We start from the raw sequence: 26,435 nt of genomic DNA on the forward strand, positions 1-26,435 counted from the left end.
CAATATGTATTAGCAAAAGGACTTCAATGAATATCCTCCTGGTTCCAACTCCATCTTTCTACCTACTATAGACTATGCTCCTTCTCAGTAATTTATGGTAGCCTACATTTTCCATCCAGTTTGAATAGACCCTCTATTCAGCTAATTATTTAGCTCTTCATGTTAACAAAATAGAAAGCAAACACAAATGGGAATATGTTAACTTCAAGGCAGTGGGTTTTTTTCTACCTACATTCATACATTCTCTGGCTTGGATAACACTGCTCCAGGCAGTCACTTCACACCAAAACCCACAAAAGGCACTATAATGCCATTCAACTGCTCACATATTTACAACATTTTCCCCCTATGGAAGTAGATACCTTCCTGTAATGATGTTTTCTCTCACATATTTCACACAAAAAGTATGTTGATCTGTAATTTCATTGGTATAAGGAATTTCCAGGTGAATAAACTTCTACTAATAAAAGTCAATAATTTATAGTTTAGAGGTTTGCCTACAGTACTGAGATATTAGGTGACTTGTCTAGGGTGACAGAACCCATATGTACCAAGCTCTCTGAATCCAGATCTAGCTCTCTACTGCAACATATAATAGAACCAACCAATAATCTTAAGTGAATCATATTTGTAATTCAAAATTAAGGTCATGTTTTGACTTCTTTCAAGAATTACTTGAAATCATTATGGAGGAAAATATATCCATTCTCTCAAAATACTCTAAGTTACCACATACATGGACAGCTAAAAAGTGACAATTGCCAGGATGTTCATATGAAACACCATCAAAGGTTGTAAATGAACTTCCTTCTACTTTACATCTTCCAGGACATAATGCTTCTGTGCAGAACCACTTTGCTTCTTCACAAGTACTGTCAAAACACAAGTTAAAAAAAGGTTAACAGCTTCAGTTTCTTTATTAATAAAAGCACCCAAGGCTACTACATTAAAATTACACACACACACACATATACAAATACACATGAAGAGATGTGTAGTGAGCACACTATGCTAGGTATAATTTACAGGGAAGAAATTGCTAGCTGTCAGATACCATTGAGTAGATACATGATAAAAAAAAAAAGGATTTCAGTCAATCATGTAGCAAGAGGGAGGAAAAATACATGCACAGCCCTGAATGTATACTGGTAATATGGAAGCCTACCAAAAATAAGGTGGATATTTTGTGAAGAAATATGTGGACTTGGACAGGAATGGCACAGAATAAGAAGGTTTTAGAATGAGGATGAGAATCTGTACCATTGTAAAAAAAAAAAGTGCATTGTGATATCACAGATCCACTGAAGACATGTATGTAGTATGTAAACAAAGAGACAGAAACAAGGTTCATCCCTTCCACCTGCCAACTACCCCTTATCTCAGCCCAAATCTTTTTGCTAATATATCATTTATAACTTGTTACACTGGTACAGCCTTGGTTAAAATAGAGAATTCTGCTCTTCTATTTTTTTATATTGGGATTTCATCAATATATTGAGCTCCTTATATTGATGAAGAAATCCCCTCTACTAATTCAGATTGGCACCTTCTTTGAAAATTTATAATATTAGAAAGTTGACTAGGGCACTAATAGATTAAATGACTTGTTTATGATCATATAGCCAAGTATGGAGCCGAATTAGGGCTTGCATCCAGGTCTTCCTAACTGAGGCCAGGTCACAATACCCTGCTATATATTGCCTCTTGCTCTAGTAAGCCACAAAATCAGTACACATCCAAGATTTCAGTAGTTTGTTCAGAATCAGAGGTTTGGAGATTTCATTCACTTAAATCAGAGATGAAGTTAATACATTGTAAATAAAAATTTCCCAAAAATGTCCTTGTCAACCCTCCACTGTTTTCCATAGAAAACAAGTGTTCTTGCCCCAGTTAGTGGCATAATCTTAGCCAGAGAGTTGAAACAAAGAGGCTGTAACTAGTAACAAAGTAAAGAAGTGGCTAGGAACAGTGCAAACCAAATGTTTTAAATCACCCGCTGTTTCACTTTAAGGTTTTCCTTGCACATACATTTCACATGAACAGGGAAATGAGATTGGTTTTCCACAATTTTAACAAAAGACCTGGCTGATTCTATTGCAGGAGCTGAACATATATAGGTTTCAAATGAGAATCTGAGACTAAGAGAATGAAACTCCTCTCCATTCTCTGGTCCAGGGAAGCATATTGTTGAAAAACTCAGAGGAAAATCCAGCTGATTATGCAATAAAAAGAAGAATAATCAGAACCGTTTTCCTGGACTGGGAGTAAAGAAGACTTTAGCTCAAATCCTGCTTCAGGCAATTAATACCTGTCTCAATTTTTTCACCTGAAAAATGTGAGTTGAACTCAATGACCTTTAAGGTTTATACGTCTCTAAATAAAATGAACTAATTTTGGTATTAAAATCACTCAGAATTACGATCATTGGCTTCATACTTGTAGTCCAATTGTCATTTTATAATTTCTAATTATAACTGAGGCCTAGAGAGGGAAAATAATTTGTCTCTTAGCTCCAAATCCAGGACTTTCTCCACTATTGTTGAATTAAGTATCCTCTTTCCCTTCAGTTATATAGCCATATACAAAATTTACATAAATTATTTTTGGCAAAATTCCAATGACATTCTAGCCCATGTTTCTGAAGTCAGTGTTTTTCAACAGTATCTTTGTTATCTTTATTCTTTCATGTTAAAAGAGAAAAAATGTAGTCAATCTGGGGGGACATAATCTACAAATTTTGAAAGGCTCTCATGCATAAAATAGATGAATTATATTTTTACGACTGACACTAGAGCAGTGAACAAAGACCAAAGAATAAAAGTTAAAGAGAAGCAGATTTCAGTTCAATATAATGAAAAACATTACTAACAAATCTTGGCCAACTTATCTAACATCTTTGTGGTGTTCTATGTATTTTTTAAAATTATCTGTTGCTTTAATACAGTATTCTGCATCTACTGATGTATGACATGCCCCTCAAAGAAAAGCATAAGAATCCCTGTCTTTTAAAATAATATAAAATGTTAAACTCCTCAAAAGAAGAAAGTAAGAAGTAGTAATATGATTTTTATTTATTTTTTAAAAGTTTTCTTTAAAGATATATTTACAATAATTTCAAACCACATTAATTGTTTTGTTTTACCAACAACTTGTATCAAAAATGCTTACCACTTGGAAAAACAGGGACCTTCTCTTACTTCTCCTGGCTTATATACCTTCCCATTGGATTCACAGGGACAATCAGCCCTTAATACACAAGTGAGATTTTCTCCAATATCATCAAGGAGATAACCTAAAATGTACTTCACAAAGTTATTCTTTAAGTATTAGAGTATGAAAAAGATTTTAATGTCAGTAAATTTTCAAGCAGAATTAACTAAATTCTTTTAATCATTAGTTCCTTCAAATTTAGACAACTTCTCACAACATATTTCTGAAATTTATTTTTTAACATATGTCAGGGCTCAAGTTCAAATTTCAGCTAATAGTTCAAAGAACAACTCATGAAAATTGGAATTGCATTCATCTTTGAATTTCTATTCTCATAGCTAAATTTTTGTAACTAGGTAAAGCTTTCTACATGGTGTCCACAGGAAGAAGCAATGGATTTGGACTAAGTCCCAGATGTGGCTGGGACTTAATTTAATTAGTTCCTCATCTGTAAAACAGGAGACTTAATACTTTCATTGACAACCTCACAGATTTCTTGTGAGGAAAGCACTTTGTAAACCTTTAGGTGGTAAATTAATATATTACTGTGATTATTTGCAAAGTAAATGAAAATACTTATTGAGTCAAGTTCGTGGCCTCAAAGAGTCCAGCAAGAATTAGAAGTTTTGGGGCAGCTAGGTGGCACAGTAGATAGAGCACTGGCTCTGCAGACAGGAGTACCTGAGTTCAAATCCAGCTTGACACTTACTAGCTGTGTTACCCTGGGCAAGTCACTTAACCCTGATTGCCTCGCCAAAAGAACCAACAACAAAAAACAATGACAAAGAATTAGAAGTTTATTGTGGAGGGACTAAAAATTTAGGCACAATGAAGAAAGACTGAATATCAACTTAGAAAAATCCTTATAGAAATCATTTTGGAAATTTCCTTAGAGTAACGCAAAGTGAATCTGTAAAGTCTCAAAATATTCTGCTGTCATCAATAAAGAATACACTGCATTTGGAATTTTAGTTGCTTTAGTTGGAAAATTATCTCAGAATATGTTACCTTTGGGGCAGATGCAGCCACTCACACATTCGTTGTTTTGGAAGGGAGCCACATTGGAACATGTTGATGGATTTGAAGGACTACATTCTTTGTAGATTTGTGTGCCTGGACATACATGTTTTTCTGAGAGAAAAATAAAAATATGTGAGAAATAGTACAGAATGGTAATTAGTAATATCAATTCTTTCTCTCTCTCTCTCTCTCTCTCTCTCTCTCTCTCTCTCTCTCTCTCTCTCTCTCTCTCTCTCTCTCTCTTTCTCTCTCTCTCTATATATATGCTAGAGAAGAGGCAGTCAGGGGCCTAGCTTGCCTAATGTACAACTGCTGAGGTAAAATATATAACAGTTCCAAATATGGAAGCTTCCTATTATAACGAATTTTTCTTGATAATTACGTGTTAAGAACTGTTAGAAGCTATTACCACCTCTTCTGTTACAGAGGAAAAATATGTGAAATCAAGTTCCAAGAACTCAGTCTTCAGGATTACCATAGCTGTATAACATCTACGTTCACAATGTGAATATTTCATTTTGAAAAAATGAACGTACTCTATCTAGTTTTATTTGATTTGAGCAAATACCACAAAATTCCAGCTTTTAATGCTTAGTTAAGTAATAGCAAACTATTTACATGTAAGTTAATATTTTAAATCTACCAATGATCCTGTTCAAGAAAATCATAATATGACACATATAACTTTCCTTGTTTTTACATATATTGACAATTCTTACTTTTTTTGTGTGAAAAACTCTAAAGTAAAGGAGTGTGTTTCCTGAATGCTTCCTAATCTTTAATATTTTAGGAATATCAGGTAGGAATGAGGAAATTTAATTCAGCAACCTAGTGATCGATAAACCCTCCAAATAGAAATTACTTGGGGAACAGTGCTAATTTAACAAGATTTATTAAGGAAACTAAAATCAATTCAGCAAAAAATTGGTTTAGACCAACTTTTTTTATAAAATACACCACAGTAAAGTTGAAATAAATGTATGATGTGATCATTAAAGGTAAAATTTGATAAGGCATCTTTCACAGCTACAGATATAAAAAGAATTCTGAACCATAAGGGATAGATGAGATCACAAAAACCAAAAGATACTTTTGCTTACATGAAATTGAAAACTTTTAAATAACAAATTAGTGCATCTTAAATAAAAAGGAAAGTAGTTAACTGGGAGAAAAATCTGTTTTTAAATGTGGATAGGATACTTCTCCTGGAGTCAGAAAGATCTGAGTTCAAATCCAGCCTAAGATATTTACTATCTATGTGACCTCTGGCAAGCCACTTAGTCTCTATCTGCTTCAATTTCCTTAGTAATAAGATGGGATAAATGATAGTGTTTATCCCTCCAAAATGTAAGGATCAAATGAGATAATACAGATAACTGACATATAATTACATGTACACATACACTTGTATATGTATGTATATACATACCATACATATACACCCAAATATACATGCCATATATGTCTACATATATACTGTATCTCTATATGAGGGTATATATGTGTGTGTGTGTGTCTATGCATATATATAATTTTAATATATATGTCACATTTTAAATATAATATAGAAAGAAAATCTTCTATAGATCAAAATAAGCACTTTTTGTAGTAACAATGAACTGGAACAAAATACATGCCTATTGATCAGGAAATGGCTGAAAAAGTTATAATACATGGAAAATATTGGTGTTTTATTACACTGCAAAGAACAATGAATATGATGAGAGAGGCATGGGAAGAGTTAATACAGTGTAAAGAAAGAACAATAGAGCACACAAAAGTGAATATGTTATACTAATTATATTAATATAGTGACTACAACCATGTAAATGGAAAGAACAATGCCATAACAATCAAAAGTGAATTCTATGAAATTATAATGGCTCTAGAAAAGAGCTATGAGAAATCACCTCCCAATTTTCTTTGAAGTAGAAAATTATTGATGTGGAAGAATTTTTTTCAATATTCTGTTTAGTTTTGGTTAACTTTTTTACCCCTTTTTTTATTCTTTATTATCAGGATGTTTCTCTGGGAGGGGAGATGAATGCAGGGAAATGTATATGATACAAAAATATAAATAAAAACAATTTGAAATCACTATATTTGAGATTCATAATTTTTGTTTTTAATAATTTAAAATACATATAAATTTATAATTTATAGTTAATTTATAATTTAAAGTCCTTATATTGACTCTTCCTTAGGCTGACATCCCACTTCCTAACCAAGTGACTAATAAGTTGTGGTGATTTTCAGCAAATCATTTCATTTCTTTGCACTTATTTCTTTATTTGTAAAATGGAAGAGCTGGACACTGAAGCCTTAAGAAAATTGCTCTAAGCTCTATCATTCAATGGCATACCACAAACTATATCAGGATCATTTCTCCATGATTCATAGACACCAGGACCATCTGAAGCACAGAGACGGGACAATTCAGAGAAACTGTCACAAGTATAGTTCTTGCCCCCATTCTTGCAGTAGTCTTCAATGCAGATTTGTTTGTATTCATTGGACAAGGAGGTAATTTTTGCACATTTCTCAAAGTATGTTCCAATCACCTTGTTGCAATACTGCAAAAGAAACAAAATATATTTTGTTTAAAATAACAAGAGAACATAAATTTGAATGAATCTAGTCAGCACAGTTTCATAATTTTCTCCAGCTTCATTCAGAGCACATAAGTACACATAAGAGCAAAGCACATAAGAGCAAAGACAGTAAATGGTTGGGGTGATCCAGGGCTGAGGTTTGGCAGGGCAAGAATGGTAATAGGATAAGGTGACAAGGGACTCAAGAGAACAGGATGGTATAGAGTTGAACTGATTCACCAAGGCACTCTATCCATTGCACTACCTAGCCGCCAGATAAAGATATGGAGGGTGAAAAGGTAAGGGACTTATCTTACACTGTACATATCTGAGGCAGGATTTGAATTCAGTTTTTCTTGACTCCAATTCCGTCACCATATATACCGTACCACCTAGCTGTCTCATACCTGTTATTGATCAATTTGAGGACTGAGTACTGTCAGAGCACTTTGATGTTCCAATCATCTTGCTCTTCCTCCTTTCCTCCGCTACAGGAAATATTTTGCAATGAGTGTTAGTGTCACTATCACCATGCATCCTTATTCCATAGTGATTAGAAAGTAGGGAGGAAAAAATACTATAAAAGTCATTCATTTCACTAGGATGGCAGAGAAAGGCAGGGACTCACCTGCGTTTTCCCAAATACCTCTCTAAACAACTTTAAATAACACCTCAAAACAAATTCTGGAACAGTAGAATCCACAAACAGACAGGATTCAATAGTTTTCCAGCCTAAGAAAACTGAGAAGGTCAGCAGGACTTTGTTGTATTGCCCATACTATATTTGGGTCACAGTTCTGGGTCTCAGACCCAGGGTGACAGGGACCGCTAGCATACCAGAGCTCCCCAACAGGGTAGTGGTCACAGTTGCAGGACTGAAAAGAGTGCTTGAGGTCACTTATAACACAGAGCACAGGCCAGAAGAGCAGTAAACGTACCTAAGATTAGATCACACCACGGTGGAAAAAACTGAAAACTTACAAGTCCCCATAATTAGCTGGGGAAAACAGTTGCACAAAAAAATCTGAAGCTTAGAGTCACCTACACCACAGAAGCAGAGCCCCACTTTAGCACAGAGTTAAAAGTCAAGAAACAGGCTGGAAAAGCAAGCAAACAACACTAAAAGAAACTGACCACAGAAAGTTACTATGGTGATGGGGAAGATCAAAACACAAACTCAGAAGAAAAAAAAACAACAAAGTCAAAACTGCTACTTCCAAAGCCTCAAAGAAAAATGTTAATTGGTCTCAGGACCAAAAAGAAATACTGGAAGAATTCAAAAAGAATTTTAAAACTCAAATAAGAGAGGTGGAGGAAAAATTGGGGGAAAAAATGAGAGTGATGCAAGAAAATAATGAAAAAAAATCAACAGCTTGGTAAAGGAGAAACAAAAATCCAATAAGAACACCTTAAAAAGCAGAATGGGCCAAATGGAAAAAAGGTGCAAAAATTCACTGAAGAAAAGAACTTCTTTAAAAGCAGAATTAGCCAAATGGAAAAGGAGGTACAAAATCGCAATGAAGAAAGTAATTCCTTAAAAATTAGAATTGGGTAAGTGGAAGCTAATGATTCCATGAGATATTAAGAACAATCAAACAAAATTTTAAAAATGAAAAAATAGAAGACAATGTGAAATATCTCATTGGAAAAATACCTGACCTGGAAAATAAATCTAGGAGAGATAATTTAAGATTTATTGGACTACCTATCAGAAAAAAGCCTAGATATCAACTTTTAAGAAGCATATATATAATGGTTCTACTCACACACACACACACACAATACATACATTCATATTTGTGTCCAATGGTAGCCATCTCTAGGGTAGGGGGAGTGGCAAGAGGGAAGAAAAAAAGTTACATGATAACTTTATTATGTATTTAAAAGGAATACCAATTTGTAAATAATAGAATTGCAGTTTCATGTGGAATCATCTTTTTTTTATTCTACTATGTTATGGAAATGCTTGTTTTATTTATTTATTTTTCTTTTTTTTTCTTTTTGGTGAGGCAATCGGGGTTAAATGACTTGCCCAGAATCACACACCTAGTAAGTGTCAAGTGTCTGAGGCTGGATTTAACTCAGGTCGTCTTGACTCCTAGGCCAGAGCTCTATCCACTGTGCCACCTAGCTGCCATACTTGTTTTATTTCTTAAGTTCAAAATTAAAAAATCAACAAAATAAAAAATAAATTAACATGATAACTGCCCTGATATTATGGAACCAAAGGATAAAATGGAAATTGAAAGAATCCACCAATCACCTCCTGAAAGAGATCCCAAAATGAAAATTCTTAGAGCTAATTCCAGAGCTCCCAGGTCAAGGAAATAATATTGCAAGTGAATAGAAAGAAACAATTCAAATATTGTGGAGCCACAGCCACAATCAAGATAATACAAGATTTAGCAGATTGTAACTTAAAGGATCGCAGGGCTTGGCATATAATATACTGGAGCCAAAAGAGCTAGAATCACAACCAAGAATCACCTATCCAGCAAAACTAAGTGTAATCCTTCAGGGAAAATAATGGATTTTCAATGAAATAGAGGACTTTCAGTCATTCCTAATGAAAAGACCAGAGTTCAATAGAAAATTTGATTTTCAAATGCAACTCAAGAGAAGCATCAAAATGTAAAAAGGAAAGAGAAAAAATAAAGGATTCAATAAGGTTAAATTTTATATTTCTACATGGGAAAATGATATTTGTGACTCCTAAGAACTTTATCATTATAAGGGCAGTTAGAAAGAGTATACATAGAAGGCATAGGTGTGAGTTGAATATGATGGGATGATTATCTAAAAAAATAAAATTAAGGGATGAGAAAGAGAAATGCACTAGAAGAAGGGGAAAAAGAGAAGTAGAATGGAGTACATTATCTCGTATTTAAAAATGAGTGAAAGAGCTTTTACAGTGGAGGAAAAGAATGGAGAGTTATGGGAGGGTCAACAGAATTGAGTCAAAGAGGGAATAATATACATACTCAGTTTGGTAAAGAAATCAAACTTGCTTTACAGAAAAGTAGAAGGGGCATGGGGTTAAGAGAATGAGCATGGGCTGATAGAAGGAAGGGAAGATAGAGGAAGGTAAAACTCAGAAGCAAAACATTTTTGAGGATGAACAGGATGAAAGGAGAGAGAGAAAGTAAGATATATAGGGGGAATGTGATGGAGGGAAATACACAGTAATCATGACTTTGAAAAAAATATAGCAAGTTTCTCTGATAAAGGCTTCATTTCTCAAATATATAGAGAATTGCTTCAAAATTATAAAAATAAGAGCCATTACTCATTGATAAAAGGTCAAAGGATATGAGCAGTCAGTTTTAAAAGCTATCTATAATCATATGATGAAATGCCCTAACTTACTATTGATTGGAGAAATGCAAATTAAAATAACTTAAGGTACCACTCCACACTTACCAGATTGGCCAATATGACAGAAAAGGAAAACGACAAATGTTGGGAGGGATATGGGAAAATGGAGACACTAACACACTATTGGTGAAGTTTTATATTGATTCAACCATTTTACAGAGCAATTTGGAACTATTCCCAAAGGGCTGCAAAACCATGCATACCCTTTGACCCAGCAATAGCAAAGAGATAAAAAAAAAATAAAAGCACCTATATGCACATAAATATTTATAGCAGCTCATTTTATGATAGCAAAGAACTGGAAATTGAGGGGATGCCTATCAATTGGGAAATGGCTGAACAGATTGCTGTATATATTGTGATTGAATACTATTGTGCTATAAGAAATGACTAGCAAGGTGGCAGAGCTAAGATGGCAGAGTAAAGGCAGGGACTTGCCTGGGCTCTACCCCAAAACCCTTCAAATACCTTTAAAAATGACTCTAAATAAATTCTAGAGCAGCAGAACCCACAAAAAGATGGCGTGAAACAAATTTCCAGCCCAAGACAACTTGGAAGATTGGCAGGAAAGGTCTGCTGCACTAGGATAAGAGAGGAGCACAGCCCAGTACAGGCCCCATGAGCACAGACCAGGCCCCAGCAAACCCAGAGCAGGGCTCAGGACAACTGAATCAGTGGCGGCAGTGGTGGTTTCCAGACCTCTCAACCCACAGACACCAAAGGCAACTTAGAAGGTCAGCAGAGAAGCACTATCACACCTGGGTGAAATTGGAGCACAGTCCAGCACGGGTCAGGCCAGTAGAACTCCCAGCCCCAGGAAACCAGGAGCAGACCTTAGGAGTGACTGAATCAGCAGTAGCAGTGACTGCTTCTGGGGCTCTTAGCCCACAGAGAGTAAAGGGGTAGAACAACCGGTCAGAAGGAGATTACTGAAGTCTTTTTGCTAGCACTGAGGCAGGACTCTGTTACTTTGCCCATGTTTGGATCTGGGTCACAGTCCTGGGTGGCAGGCAGTCCTAGGGTGAGGAGGAGCACTAGTATAGCAGAGATTGTGGCCACAGGAGAGGGGGGACCATTGTCACAGTTCCAGGGAAGAAAAGAATGCTTATGGTTGCTCACAAACCAGAGCACAGGCCAAGAGACAAGTAAATACCTCTCCTTAGATCATACCACCTTGGAAGAACTGAAAACTTACAGGTCCCTAGAAATATTTCTAAAAACAGTGGCACATAACCCTGGAAGCTTGGGATAGTGCGTTTTCCACCCTGGAAGCAGAGCCCTACTTTAACAAACAGTTAAAAGTCAAGTTATAAGCTAGGGAAATGAGCAAACAGCGGGAAAAAAACTCTGACTATAGCAAGTTACCATGGTGACAAGAAAGACCAAAACACACAATCAGAAGACAACAAAATCAAAGGCCTTATATCCAAAGCCTCCAAGAAAAATATGAATTGGTCTCAGGCCATGGAAGAGCTCTAAAAAGGATTTTGAAAATCAAGTAAGAGAGGTAGAAGAAAAATTGGGAAGAGAAATGAGAGTGATAAAGAAAATAATGAAAAATGAGTCAATAGCTTAGTAAAGAACACACAAAAAAAAATACTGAAGAAAATAACACCTTAAAAACAGATGAGGTCAAATGGTAAAAGGGGTCCAAAAATCCAGTGAGGAGAAGAATGCCTTAAGAAGCAGAATTGGCCTAATGGAAAAGGAGGTCCAAAGGCTCACTGAAGAAAATAATTCATTAAAAATTAGAATGGAGCAAGTGGAAGCTAATGACTTTATGAGAAATCAGGAAACAATAAATAAAACCAAGAGAATGAGAAAGACAATGTGAAATATCACATTGGAAAAACAACTGGCCTGGAAAATAGATTTAGGAGAGATAGTTTAAAAATTATTAGACTACTTGAAAGCCATGACCAAAAAAAGAGCTTAGACATCATCTTTCAAGAAATTGTCAAGCCTGCTATTCTAGAACCAGAAGGTAAAATAGGAATCAAAAGAATCCACCCATCATCTCCTGAAAGAGATTCCAAAATGAAAACTCCAAAATTAAAACTATAGCCAAATTCCACAGTTCCCAGGTTCCCAGAATTTTCAGAGAAAATATTGCAAGCAGTCAGAAACAATTCAAGTATGGTGGAGCCACAGTCAGGATAACACAAGATTTAGCAGCTTCTATGTTAAAGGAGCACAGGGCTGGGGATATGATATTCTAGAAGGCAAAGGAGCTAGGATTACAGCCAAGAATCACTTCCCCAGCAAAACTGAGTATAATCCTACAGGGTGAAAATTAATATTCAATGAAGTAGAGGACTTTCAAGCACTCTTGATGAAAAGACCAGAGCTGAATAGAAAATTTGACTCTCAAATACAAGACTCAAGAGAAGCATAAAGTAAACAGGAAAGGGAAATCACAATGAGCTTAATAAGGTTAAACTGTTTACATTCCTATATGGGAAAATTACATTTGTAACTCTCTAGACCTTTCTCATTATTAGTATAGACTATAAAGGGATGATATCCAAAAAATAAAATTAAAAGGAATGTACTGGGAGAAAGAGAAAAAGAGAAGTAAAATGGTGTAAATTATCTCATATAAAAGAGGTGAAAAAAAAGCCTTTACAGTGGAGAGGAAGAGGGGGAGGTGAAGGGAATGAGTGAACCTTACTGTCATCAGAATTGGCTCAAAGAGAGAATAACATACATATGCAATTGGGTATAGAAATCCATCTTACCTTATAGGAAAGTAGGAGGGGAAGGGGATAAAACAAGGGGAGGTGATAGAAGGGAGGGGAGATTGGGGAAGGGGATGTCAGAAGCAAAACATTTTTGAGGATGGACAAGATGAAGGAGAGAGAATAGAATAAATGGAGGTGGAATAGGAGGGAGGGAAATATAGTTAGCAAAAGTAACTGTAAAAAAAAATTTGAAGCAAGTTTCTCTGATAAAAGCCTCATTTCTCAAACATATAGAGAACTGAGTCAAATTTATAAAAATAAGAGCCATTCCCCAACTGATAAATGATCAAAAGATATGATCAGTTTTTATATGAAGTAATCAAATCTGTCTATAGCCATATGAAAAAATACTATTAATTGGAGTAATGCAAATTAAAACAATTCTGAGGGACTACCTCATACCTATTAGATTGGCTAAGAACAGAAAAGGTAAATGATAAATGTTAGAAAGAATGTCAGAAAAATGAGACATTAATGCAATGTTGGCTGAGTTGAGAACTGATTCAACCATTTTGTAGAGCAATTTGGAACTATGCCCAAAGGGCGATAAAACCATATATACTCTGGGTCTGTAATCCCAAAAGAGATTAAAAAAAAAAAAGAAATGACCTAAATGTACAAAAATGTTTATAGCAGTTTTTTTTTCTTGGCATAAAGAATTAGAAATTGTGGGGAAATCAACTGGGGAATGGCTGGACAAGTTGTGGTATGTGACTATGATGGAATACTATTGTACTACAAGAAATGATGAGCAGGTTGCTCTCAGAAAAAACTAGAAAGACTTGCGTGGACTGATGCAAAGTGAAATATACTGTGTACAAAGTAACAGCAATATTGTAAAATGATCAGCTGTGGATGACTTAGCTGTTCTCAGCAATACAATAATCCAGACAACTGTGAAGGACTTATGATGAAAAATGCTATCCACCTTCAGAGGAAGAACTGATGGTGTCTGAATACATGTTGAAGCATAATTTTATTTTACTTTATTTTTCTTGAGTTTTTTTGTCTATGTTTTCTTTCACTATTATGTATATGTTTTGCATGATTACACATGTATAACCTATGTCAAATTGCTTGCCTTCTCAATGAAGTGGGGTGGGAAGGAAGGAAGGGAGAGAATTTGGAACTCAAAGTTTTCAAAACAAATGTTAAAAATTGTTTTCAAATGTAACTGTGGAAAAATAAAATACTAAATAACAACATAAAACTTTAAAAAAATACTTCTCTCCCCACAAACCACCGTACTGAAATCCCTAAAAAGTAGGATAAAGTTCTAAAACATATCCAAAATGGCACTTTCCCACTACAAAGAGGGAAAACTGGGGAGTCATCTCCGGAATTGCCTAGTTTGGAGAACTGCTGTATTATTGCCTCAACGTGGACTTAGATTTGGAGACCCACAGTAGCTGACTCTCATCTCCAACTGTGTTAAAGAATGGCCTATAAAATTTTTTGGACATTAATAATAAGAGCAATACCTGATATTTAAATAAAACTTTAAGGTTTAAAAAGCAATTTATGTATATTATTTCATCTAATTCTCACCACAATTTTTTGATGGAGGTGCCATTATTTTCTTCATTTTACAGATGAAGAAACAGATTAAGAGAGGCTAACTGATTAGACAGTCAACAAGAATTTATCATTTTCTTTTTGCAGCCAAAAATCAATTTATCAATGTTTACTATGTGCTAGGCTAAGGCTTACTACTGTGCTAAGTACAGGGTATACAAAGAAAGGCAAAAGACAGTCCCTATTCACATTCACCTTCTAATGGTGGAAAAAACACAGAAAAGGTGGAAAATAATCTCAGATGAGAAGGCACAGCAGCTAAGGGGTTGAGAAAAACCTCCTGTGACTGATAGGAATCATGCTTGTGAGTTTCCTTTTCTCTTCTGAAGCAAAGTTATTATATAATCACGTATTTGCAAAGGCATTTTCTCCAAAATGAAGAAATTGAAATGGACAAAAGAAAGAGAAGAAGCAAAGAAGCATTTATATAATGCCTACTAAGTACCAAACACTTTACAAATGTCATTTTATTTCATTCTCACAACAACCATATGAGGTAAGTGCTGTTGTTACCTCCATTTTACAGTTGAGGAAACTGAGGCAAACAGAGGTTAACTGACTCACCCAGAGTCACAAAGCTTGTAAGTGGCAGAAGCCAGATTTGAACTCAGGTCTGCTTGCCTCTAGGCTCAGCGCTCTATCCACTGTGCCACCTAGCTGGAAAAACTGATTAAGTCTCCTTATTTTAAACTCCATGAACTAATTCCATCTCTCATTTGAGTTGCTGTAGTGAGTAGCCCCAATGTAATGTTAACTCGGAGGTTAGATTATATGTTGTCTAAGGTCCCCTACCATTCTGAAAATCATATGATCCTCCAAGATCCTAGAATAGAATGATGGCTGTAAAAAAAAGTAAATCAAAGTAGCTTACTGGAAACACTACATAGAAACTTCAGGACATAGTAATAATAGGCCAGTTCTACAATTCTTTCTTACCTCTTTTCCATCCTCACATTCTTCATATCGCTTAGCAAAGGCTTTAGGACAGTCATTAGAAATTTTACTGTTGGCAATGTTTTCATCAATATCTTCTCCTTTTAAAAAAATTCAAACATTCTCTTACTTGGAGATATCTGACATGCTTCATATTTACATGAGCTAAATACAGTCGTATGGAGAAAGAATTACAAGTTTCAGTATTAACTGTTTCACACCAGTACAGTTCCTGGAATATAGTTGATGCTTAATAGAGGCTTGGTGATTCATAGGCTTGCACCTACATTTGTGCTTCCCTACTTATTTATTCTATTATTGATTTTTTTTCAAAAAACTGGGACAATTAACTGATTTGTTTCATGTAGTTTGCATTTATGATTTCTTGAAATATAGCTCTAGAAAACCAGACTTTGATGAAGCCCATTGGAATCTAAATGTAGCTACTTGACTACGCCTTTAAATCCAAATCACCCTGGCTCTCACTGATTGGCCAATAATAAGTCACAACTCCCATCACTTGCTTATTGTTTGGGTTTTAATGGCTCAGAGTGAGTGTAAGTAGCAATTGTTTCTATTCTTGCCAGAAACTCTGAGGGTCTTATCTTCCCAGACTCATTCTTTTGAGGAGGCAAACTAAGCCATTTTTTTTGCCTCAATTCTTATCTAACCTTTAGCTTTTGCCTCAAACTGAGTGCTGGGAAAGACCTTAGCTTAAAAAGGCCAGGGCCTCCCACTGCGTCTGGGCCATTGCCAGTCATCCTGACCTACGTCTGATTCCAGTGATTCTGAAGGAGAAAGGCTGATGACTTTGCACAGCTCTGTCTCACTTAAATCCAATTCATTTGCAAGTCAAGACATCACCCTCTTGATGTCATTGGTCCTCTTTGAGAATGAAGGACAAACAAAATTTTTCTCAAACATTAACAAAACCTAGAATATTCATATAGTCTTACCAGGAACATCACTTAGTTTTCCACAAAGACCACAGGTGGAATATGGTTTGTGAAGAGTAAGCTATAAAAGAAAATTGCATTTACATTTAAAATGCCTCATAAAGCACATTATACACAAATTGTAAGGTCATTGTTTTGAGTAAATTCCAGGTTGATCAAATAGGGAAAATTAGACCCCAAGGTGGATATTTCTAGCCCCAAAGTAAGACAATCTAAGGCAGACCTTCAGGTTCCCTGCAATCTACTCCTCCATTCAGGACCCAAACATAATTGGTAGAATGGGAACTTGGTCATTAATGACTAAGGTAGCACATTTCCACTAATATTTCCTGAAGAACTATGCAAAACACTTTTAAATAATAAAATTGAAAATATATTAGATAATAAAATCAGAGTTTATTGTTAAAATCCAGATTTTCTAGTGAATGTCTAATGTCAATTACACAGTTATTATGGAAAGAGCTCCAGATTTAGGGCCAAGAATATTGTCATCTAATGCCTGCCCTGCCACAAGGTAACTGTGTAACACCAGCAAAATCACTGAACTTCTCTGTCCTAAGTTTCTCATCTGTAAAATGGAGCAGTGTTGAATCATAGATGTGCATGGATAGGCCTCTGACGACCTCTGACCCATCATAGCTGTGTGACCCTAGACAAGGCAACTAATCTCTCAGTGTCCCAGGTCACTCTTTATTGAAGTTGAAGAATATTTACTTAAATTGCAATCTTAGAGGGAGTTTGCTCCAAGCTGATATTTATTTAAAGAAAATCACGGATCTCTACCTGACAAACAAATGAAGGTTCTAGGTTAAGTGATCTCTAAAGTCCTTTTTTTTCTGTCTTTATTATCTCCTAGCATTTAACTTATTATGTGTCTGGGCACATAATAAGTAAGTGATAAATGACTTCATTTATTCTAGCTCTAAATGTCTCTGATTCTACACTCCTACAGGTCATTTTTTTCCCAACTTATTTTTGTTTGAGGGTCAGTAATGAAGTGATAAACACTCTGTAATTATGTGCAGGCAAATACTAGCAAAATAAACATTTTTTGATGTTGGAAACTGTATTTATTTTGGGCACATTTTATACCTTTGTTATTTAGATCTGCTGGTTATCTTACAGTTAACCACAGAAATAGAAGGAAAATGGATGTATGTGTGTGTATATATAATTTATTTACATTCTAAAGTTTCCCTGATAACAAGGTTATAGAATTAAACCAGAGGTGAACTTACGGACAATTTATCCTTTGTGTTCCACATTAAAAATAGGATTCCTCTGCGGCTTTCCAGCTTAACATAGTCTCCATAATGCTTTATGTGAATCAATTTGTTATTAAATGGAACATATACTCTGTAAAAAAGCATTACCTCATGTTAAATAGAAGACACTTATTAAACATTTCATTTTCTAAGTAAAATTCATCTCAACCTCAACGTGTCCAAAACTGAACTCAATATTTTTGCATTTAAACTTTCCTAAATTCCTTATTTTTGTCCAGGGCATTATCATTCTTCTAGTCACAACCTGAAAACATTCTTCTAGTTTTCCACCTGAGATTCATCTTCCATTCTTCACTCTCATATATCCCTCTCAGTATCCAATCAGTTGCCAAGTCTTGTCAATTCTGTCTCTTTAACTATTTATCATCTGTCTCTTTTTTCTCCACCCCTACTACAACTAGACAACTTCAGGTCCTCATCATTTCTGCCCTGGATTATTCCAAGAGCCTACTAATTGGTCTCCCTAAATCCATGTAGTCTCTCCCCTCTCTGATGCATCTTCCATACAATTGCTAAAATTACATTCCCAAAATGCAGTCCTGACTATGTCATTCTTCTGCTCAAAAATCTCCAATGTATCCCATTGTCTGTGGTATAAAATACTAACTCATCTGCTTGGCATTTAAAACTCTTTACAATCTGTCTCCAGACTATCTTTTGCATAAATATATATTACTATCCCACATATACTCTCCAACCAAATTGGCCTACTTGCTGCTCTTTAGTACAATAAACTCTACCTCCACCTGCACCTTTGCAGCGGCTGTCCCCCATCCCCTAAATGTTGTCTCTCTTCATGAATACACCTTGAAACTTCTGGCTCTTTTCAAGGCTCCTTCTCCTATTCTCTCACTTCTTAGACTTCCATTCTACAACCTCAAAATCACTTTAGATTTATTTTGTATGTATCTTCTATTTACTCATCTGTGTACATTTTGTATCTTCTCATCCCAGTAGAATGTAAGCTCCTTGGGGGCAGAGATTTCTCACTTTTGTATTTATGTCCCCGATAAGTGCTCAATACACGGTAAGTGCTTAACAAATGCTTGTTCATTAATTGATTGATTGACTAAAGATATTTCCCTATTAATACTACACCTAGCACTGATCCAGCAATAAATATTCTTTTATTACTTCTGAAGTATTCTTTCATTATTTCTTCTAGAAATAATGTGACTAATGGAACACAGTTTTCAATGGTCTATAATTTTAAGGATATGGAAAATCCTCAAGCTCAATGGATTTTGAATACAGAGAGCTAAAATTTCTGGATTGAAAAGTACACTCAAACATCTAGGAATGTAATCTCTAAGACACTTGGAAACATCTAGAACATTGAATTACTGCATATAAAAACATCAAGAATGGTCACTTTGGTATAACTTTGTAGATAAAACTAAAGATACATTTAAAAATACCCTGGTCATAAAGTAGCATGATAACTGACTTATTAATAAAATTATATTTTCCAATTTTATGATGAATATATTTAAAATATATAATAATAACATCTACCCTGCCAGGTTTGTGAGAATAAAGTAGATAGTTGCAAAGCATTTCACAAACCTTATATATATATATATGTGTGTGTGTGTGTGTATGTATATATGTATATATGTTTATATATATGCACACACACATATATACATATACACACACATATCTATCTTTTTAAAACATGTAATATATGTATATCATATGTTATAATGTAATATGTTATACTGTTCCCAATATATATGTATATAATATATATAGTTCCAAATATATAATCTTAACAAAGTAATAACAAGTGTTCTATTTGTATTCTTTTCTTAACTCTTACTTGTACTTTAAAATAAATTTTATTGATGTTCTTTTTAAACATTTCTTTATCTTTTAAATATTTCTTTATCTTTTAAACATCTATCTTTTGAACATTTCTTTATCCATTAAACTTTCTCATAAAAGTCCTCCCTTGTAAAAAAAAAAAACCAACATTTTTTTTGTAGATGTATTTACCTTTCTCCGTTAACCAGGATTGTTTTTCCACTAATAGAGACATAATTTCCATCAATTAGGACTGTTATTTTTTCAATATCACTCTGATTATTTCGTTTGATTTCAATGTTAAAATAACTTCCAGATTCAACACAGTGACGACAGAAGGTGTATGTGCATGAAGACTCAAAGGAAAAGATTCTGCCATTAAAGGCTTTATATGCTCCTTTGCCCCATGTGGAAGATTCACCTAAAACATGTCAGAAGTGTATTAATTATTGCACAGTAGATAATGACTTAATCTTCTACTGATAAAAATTTGAAGATTCCTCATGGAGTAATAAGCATTACTGAAATTTATAAAAGAATTGTCATGTATATCAATTTCATTTATTGTAATTATAAAGATATTATGATAAGTTTCACTACACCTTAAATCCTCCCCATTAAGCATTAAGGTGGAAGGAAAATATTTCCTTGGTTGTTTCAAATTTATTTAATACAGATATCAACAATGGAAAACAATCCTGTGCCCCCAGGGAAATGGAAAATAGGTTTTACTCTCTCTTCTTTGCCTGGCATAGACAGTTTTCAAAGAAGCCTTGAAAATCATTGTGTATATTTGGATCACAGCTAGTAATCATTTCCCCTGAGAATTTATAAAAGATGTCTTTCATCATTCATTTCACTGTCCATCTATGTCTCGGTAGGACATTTACAGGAAAAATAAAAGTTCTTTTGTCCTAGATGTGAACAGAAGATTATTTATAATCTCATCTGACACAGAAAAGTATGATCCTTCTTGAAAGAGAAAAGGATTTCTACAATTTGAATAATTCTGATTTATGATTTATAAAAAAAAGTTTAATTACTTAACATCCATTAAAAAGCATAGGACAAGCCAGGCATGGTGGCAATATCTCTGATCTCTGGTACTAGGGAATAGTGAGGCAAGTGGATCAATCTGAGCTCCAGTGGGCTAAGTATATCAGATGTCCTAAGTATGGCATCAATATGGTGACCCCCTCCCAGAATCTAGTGTGGGATGGTACTTCAGAGGGACAAGCCTGCTAAATTTGAGAAAGGAGCAAGTTCTGTACTAATCAAGAGTAGGATTAACCTGTGATTGGTCAGGCAGGCTACTTTGAGCTTGGGCAAGTTAAGAAGACCTATAGATGATAGATAGACAGATAGATAGATACATAGATACATGGATACATAGATACATAGATACATAGATAGATACACATAGATAGATAGATAGGTTTGTAGGTAGACAAATTAATAAATGTATAGAGCAAACATTTTACTGGCTTTTCTAACTTTGTGTAATAGGTTGAATATGTTCCCAATTTTAAAAAAAACAAAAGGTTTTTAAACATAAGCCGCCCCCTGAAAAGTGGTGACACAATCAAGACACAAGCTACAGGATCATAGATTTAGAGTAAGAATGGGTTTTAAAGGTCAACTAGTACAACTCTCCCCCTGCCCCATACCTCTTTCCAGATGAGGAAACTGAAATACAGACTAGAGCCAGGATTCAAATCCAGGTACACTATACTATTTTCCTCTACAACGTTCATTGGGTGCACTCTAGTTTAACATGTTATACAATGTACAAAAATAGCATCTACATCACACAAAACCCACCAGTTAATTTAGTTAAAAAAATCAGAAGTTTCACAAAATTTGATCAAACTGACATAGGAAAACAACTCATATACTTACTGAATTTTTTAAGTAGTTTAAACATGATGTTTTAATATCATTTAATATCAAACAAAGAACTTGCTTGAAAGCAGTCCAGTAACTTAACCACATTATTTCTTACCTACAATAACACTTGTTTCAGAATATTTTGGCGTTGCTTCTGGAATATGGAATCCTTTTTCTATTCAATGCAAAAGAAGGCATATTTAATTTCCACAACAAGTACTTTCCTTTTAAATGCAAGGCAGATTTGTATGGCTAGTAAAAATGTTACATGATAGGATAATGAACAGTTCTTTTATTTTAAATACAGAACCTTTGGAGGTTCAAAGACAGGGTCTAAATTATCTTATTTCCATAGTATGTGTGATTGCTGGAGTTACCTCTGCCAAGTGGAAAGTAACCCCCTTCACTATGTAATTCCTTAGCATACCCCCGATTCAATGAGTCCATTCATTTAAGGGCCCTGTGTGATGGCTAAAAGTTCTTATCTACTATTTAGCAATATTGTTCTCTTAAAAATAAACGTTCAGTATGTTTTATTTTTATACATTATTTGTTACATTTTTATATACTCAGTCTATTATATTTTCATACCAGCACCATTCCCAGTTTAGGCCTTAGGAAGGATATTTCATTGATTAGGTTCTATTAACTAATAACCAAGAGAATCAGTTCTCTGGAAAACACATATTAAGCTTGATAATATATACCATAAATCTTTAAGTTTCTGAGAACCAAATTTTTCTCAGTAGCCTCTGTAAGCATTCAAATTAGTATGTGTACTCAAGTCCATATTCTGAAACAATCAGGCTAGGTGGGATAAACATTTTAATACAAATACATATGTAATATAAAAACATATATAATATAAATAAATATAATGCAATTACCCTATTTCTTTCTTACAAATAATACATTTATCTTCACTAAAAGAATGAACTATGGTGAGAAAGTGTGGAGGAAGAGGGATGAGAACTGGGCCCATAATTTCACTGGAAGGTAAAGAAACTCTTTATCATTACAGGTTGTTAAATTCTTTGCAATTAAAAGTCTTAGTTACCTAGAGAACTAGGAAGTTTAATGATTTGCCTAAGATAACACAGTAAATCTATTAATCAATAAGAATTAAACACCCACTATGTACCCTGGGGATACAACAAAAAGTATATCAGAGGTGAGACCTGAACTTAGCTCTTTTTTATTTTAAAAACACCTCTCTATTATATTACATTGCTTCCTATGGCAGCTTTCTGGTAAAAGCTAATAATTTTATGGGCTATAAGACTGGTAGTAGAGGAGATCTTGAAGAATTTGGATATGTCTCAAAGGTTTTTTAAATGATATATCTAAAATAGGTTTTATTCCACTTCCAATTTAAAGTTAATAAAAACTAAACATAATTTAGTTTTTACTATGGCTCATGCAAAGTTTAAAATACTTAAATTGCTTTTCTAAAACTTGATTCTATAAAATTCGAATTTCACATTATACTGTGAAAATGAATACACTATCTTAATTTGCTTGAGCTCCCAACTGTTCCTCAATTATCCAGGTAACCAAGAACAGCTGTACAGGACTTATTTGACCAAGCAGGATACAGAATGGCTTGATATACCAGCAATCCGTCGCAGTGACTGAGTGTAAACCCAGCTGGACATGCAGAAAATCAGCAACTCTGAAGCCAATTAAGCTCATAGTCGCCTTGGAGCCGACCCTGAGTCATTTTCCAGTGTATGGACCTTCAAAAGACATCCTTATTTTCAGAGACTCTCCTACCTATTGTTTATGGGGCTCTTGGAAACATCCTGTTTTTATGGTTTTTGGAGACATCCCTTTATTTTATTGTTTGTATTAAAGCCTTGAACTATTTATATGTCAGAAGGCCACAGCTCTGACACCTGGAATTTCTCACTCCACCTGTTTCCTGGATTTCCCCTTCCCCTTGGGAATGGAGCTCTCTACCCCATTCTTCTGTAGGACCAGCCCAATTCCCACCTTTTCCCCAATTCCCAGTCTTCTTTTGTTTGAAAAGTGTATATACCATTGTCATCTTTTGCTTAGTTGAACTGTTCAACATTAGGCTAAGTGCTCCCATGAACATGTTTTATTTCCCTGCTTAATAAAGATCTTTAATTTCACAGGCATCAACTTTCTCTGGTTTTCCTTCCTTTAGGGAAAAGAGAGATTTGGATCTCACAGAACTAGCCTTTGCATTTTCTGGGTGTCTTCCTCCTTTGGGGAAAGAGGGATTTAAATTCCTTAGAGAGCTTGCCTGCCTCAGTTTGCAATGAAAAATTAGGAATATTTACAAAGACAATGACCACATTCTTAAGTAAAAGTTTCAAAGTAAACCAAAAACTTCTTCCTGGTTATCCAAATCATATTAAAATACCTGATTCATTGTATCCAATTGTTGAATAATCAGGTGTACTTATAGATGCTTAAAAAGGAAAAAGAAAAAAGAAAAAAGATCAGAACATTATCAAATGAAAACATTTTATTTTAGTAAAGTGACAAAAAAACTAACTCAAAATACCTGGAAAATGAACAATAGATCCAATACCATCAAATATATTCCCAATATGTATGCTTCCAAGGGATTCATTTACTATAGTTATAAAAGCCTCAGACCAAATGGAAGGAGCCAGGTATTTTGGTTTCGTATCCAAGACACTAAAACCAAGAACTGGATGATAACTCAACCAGTGACAACAGATATTTTAAAATAAAGTCTTTTGATGTGAATGGCTTCAGATGCTTTGATGCTAGATACTATAGTTTTAGGTATTTAAAAACCAGTTGACAAACTACAACCTGCAATGAGGCTAGATTGATATCTACCTCTAAATTGCAAACTGGCTACAATTCTACAAGATATACCTACATAACTCTAAAGTTATGTAAGTATCTCATGCCTGATGAAATACCTCCACATGAGATACTAGATGAAATGCATATTATAAATAACATAAAACATACAAGATGTTACAGAATGTAAGTAATTTGGATAATTATGTTTAAGTATGCAAACACTTAGTGCACAGGGATCAGATTTAGAGCCTTATAAAAGAGAACAAAGATAATCAGCAGAAGTACTCATGCTATACACACTCTATTCCTAGAAAGATTTGCACCAAATTAATTTCTCCAACCTAGACAGTATCTTTCAAGAAATTATTAAGGAAAACTGCCCTGATATCGTGGAACCAGAGAACAAAACAGACATTTAAAGAATCCATCAATCAACTCCTGAAAGAGATGAAATGAAAATGAAAACTCCAAGGAACATTATAGCAAAATTTCAGAATGATCAGGTTAAATAAAAATATTTCAAGTGGCTAGAAAGAAAAAATTCAAATATTGGGGAGCCACAATCAGGATTACATAAGACTTAGCAGCTGCAACATTAAAGGATCAGAGGTCATGGAATATGATATTACAGAAGGGAAAGGAGCTAGGACTACAACCAAGAATCAGCTACCCAGCAAAATTGAGCATAATAGTTCAAGGGGAAAAAAATAGTCATTCAGTGAAATAGAAGGATTTCAAGCTTTCATAAGGAGAAAACCATTGCTAAACAAAAACTTGATCTCCCATATCAAAACTCAAGAGAAGCAAAAAAGGTAAAAAGGAAAAAGAAAGCATAAGGGATTCAACAGGGCCAAAATGTTTGCATTCCTACATGGGTAGATGATACTTGTAATTCTTAAGAATTGTACCACTAATAACACAGCTAGAAGGAATATACATAAACAGAGGGTGTGGGTATAAGGTGAATTTGAGGAAATGACATAAAAAAATTAATTAAGGAATAAAAAAAGGAGTACACTGGCTGCAGAAGGAAAGGAGAGGTAAATTGGGATAAATTACTTCACATGAAAGGGGCAAAAGAATTATTACAGTTAAAGGGAAGATGAAAGGGTGGGCAGTGGGCCTCACTTGAACCTTACTTTTATCAGAATTGGCTCCAAGAGGGTCAGTTGAATATAGAAATCTATCTTACCTGAGAGGGAAGTAGTAGGGGAGGAAATTAAGTAAGGAGACGGGGGAGACTGACAAAAAGAAGGGCATATTGGGAGAGGGAATAGACCGAAGCAAAACATTGGTGAGGAGAAAAAGTGTGAAAGGAAAGAGAGGACAAAGGGAGAAAAATATGATGGAGGGAAATGCACAGTTACTAGTCATAACTGTGAATGCGAATGAGATGAACACTTCCATAAAATGGAAGCAGATACCAGAGTGGATAAAAAACCAGAATCCTACAATATGTTGTTTACAAGAAGTACACTTGATGCAGAGTGATACATCCAGAGTAAAGGTAAGGGGAGGGTGGGGCAGAATCTATTAAGCTTCAATTGCACTAAAAAAAAAAAAAATTAAAAAGCAGGTGTAACAATCCTGACCTCAGACAAAGCAAAAGCAAAAATAGATCTAATTAAAAGAGAAAAGGAAGGAAACTACATTTTGCTAAAAGGTATTAATATCAATACTAAACATATACACCAAGATGTATAACATCCAAATTCTTAAATGAGAAATTAAGTGAATTACAGGAAGAAATAGAGAGCAAAACTATACTAGTGGGAGACCACAACTGTCCCTTCTCAATACTAGATAAATCTAATTACAGAATAAACAAGAAAGAAACTAAGGAGTTGAATAGAATATTAGAAAAGTTAGATATGACAGATCATTGAAGAAAATAGAATGAGAATAGAAAAGAATATACCTCATTCTCAGCAGCAAGTGGCACCTACACAAAAATTGATCATGCATTAGGGCATTAAAAACCTCAAAATCAGATGGAAAAAGGCAGAAATATCAAATGTCTCCTTTTGGGAACATAATGCAACAAAAATTACATTCAACCAAGGGGAGTGGAAAGATAAATTAAAATTAATTGGAAACTAAATAATCTAATCCTAAAGAATAAGTGGGTTAAAGAACAAATCATAGAAATAATCAACAGTTTCATTAAAGAGAATGACAACAATGTGATAACACACCAAAATTTATGGGATGCAGACAAAGCAGTACTTGGGGGAAAATTCATTTCTC

At 34.6% G+C, this 26,435-nt stretch overlaps 1 protein-coding gene across 1 annotated transcript in view; it reads right to left on the reverse strand.

Annotated features, from left to right (window-relative positions):
- Positions 1-26,435, reverse strand: part of MUC19 (mucin 19, oligomeric) — a gene marked incomplete at its 3' end in the record, with an annotated part of 121,653 nt that overhangs the window by 32,405 nt on the left and 62,813 nt on the right. The window contains exons 3-12 of the mRNA XM_027858971.1: positions 23,770-23,817; positions 21,496-21,555; positions 19,686-19,914; positions 17,640-17,757; positions 16,402-16,462; positions 15,449-15,546; positions 6,593-6,803; positions 4,219-4,341; positions 3,169-3,292; positions 737-872 (exon numbers count right to left, since the gene is read on the reverse strand). Coding sequence (XP_027714772.1) covers positions 737-872; positions 3,169-3,292; positions 4,219-4,341; positions 6,593-6,803; positions 15,449-15,546; positions 16,402-16,462; positions 17,640-17,757; positions 19,686-19,914; positions 21,496-21,555; positions 23,770-23,817 — 1,208 coding nt within the window. The remainder of the gene's footprint in view (positions 1-736; positions 873-3,168; positions 3,293-4,218; positions 4,342-6,592; positions 6,804-15,448; positions 15,547-16,401; positions 16,463-17,639; positions 17,758-19,685; positions 19,915-21,495; positions 21,556-23,769; positions 23,818-26,435) is intronic.

The sequence above is a fragment of the Vombatus ursinus genome, unplaced genomic scaffold, assembly GCF_900497805.2.
Source record: "Vombatus ursinus unplaced genomic scaffold, bare-nosed wombat genome assembly UNPS02013950.1, whole genome shotgun sequence".
In the NCBI taxonomy this organism is placed as follows: domain Eukaryota; kingdom Metazoa; phylum Chordata; class Mammalia; order Diprotodontia; family Vombatidae; genus Vombatus; species Vombatus ursinus.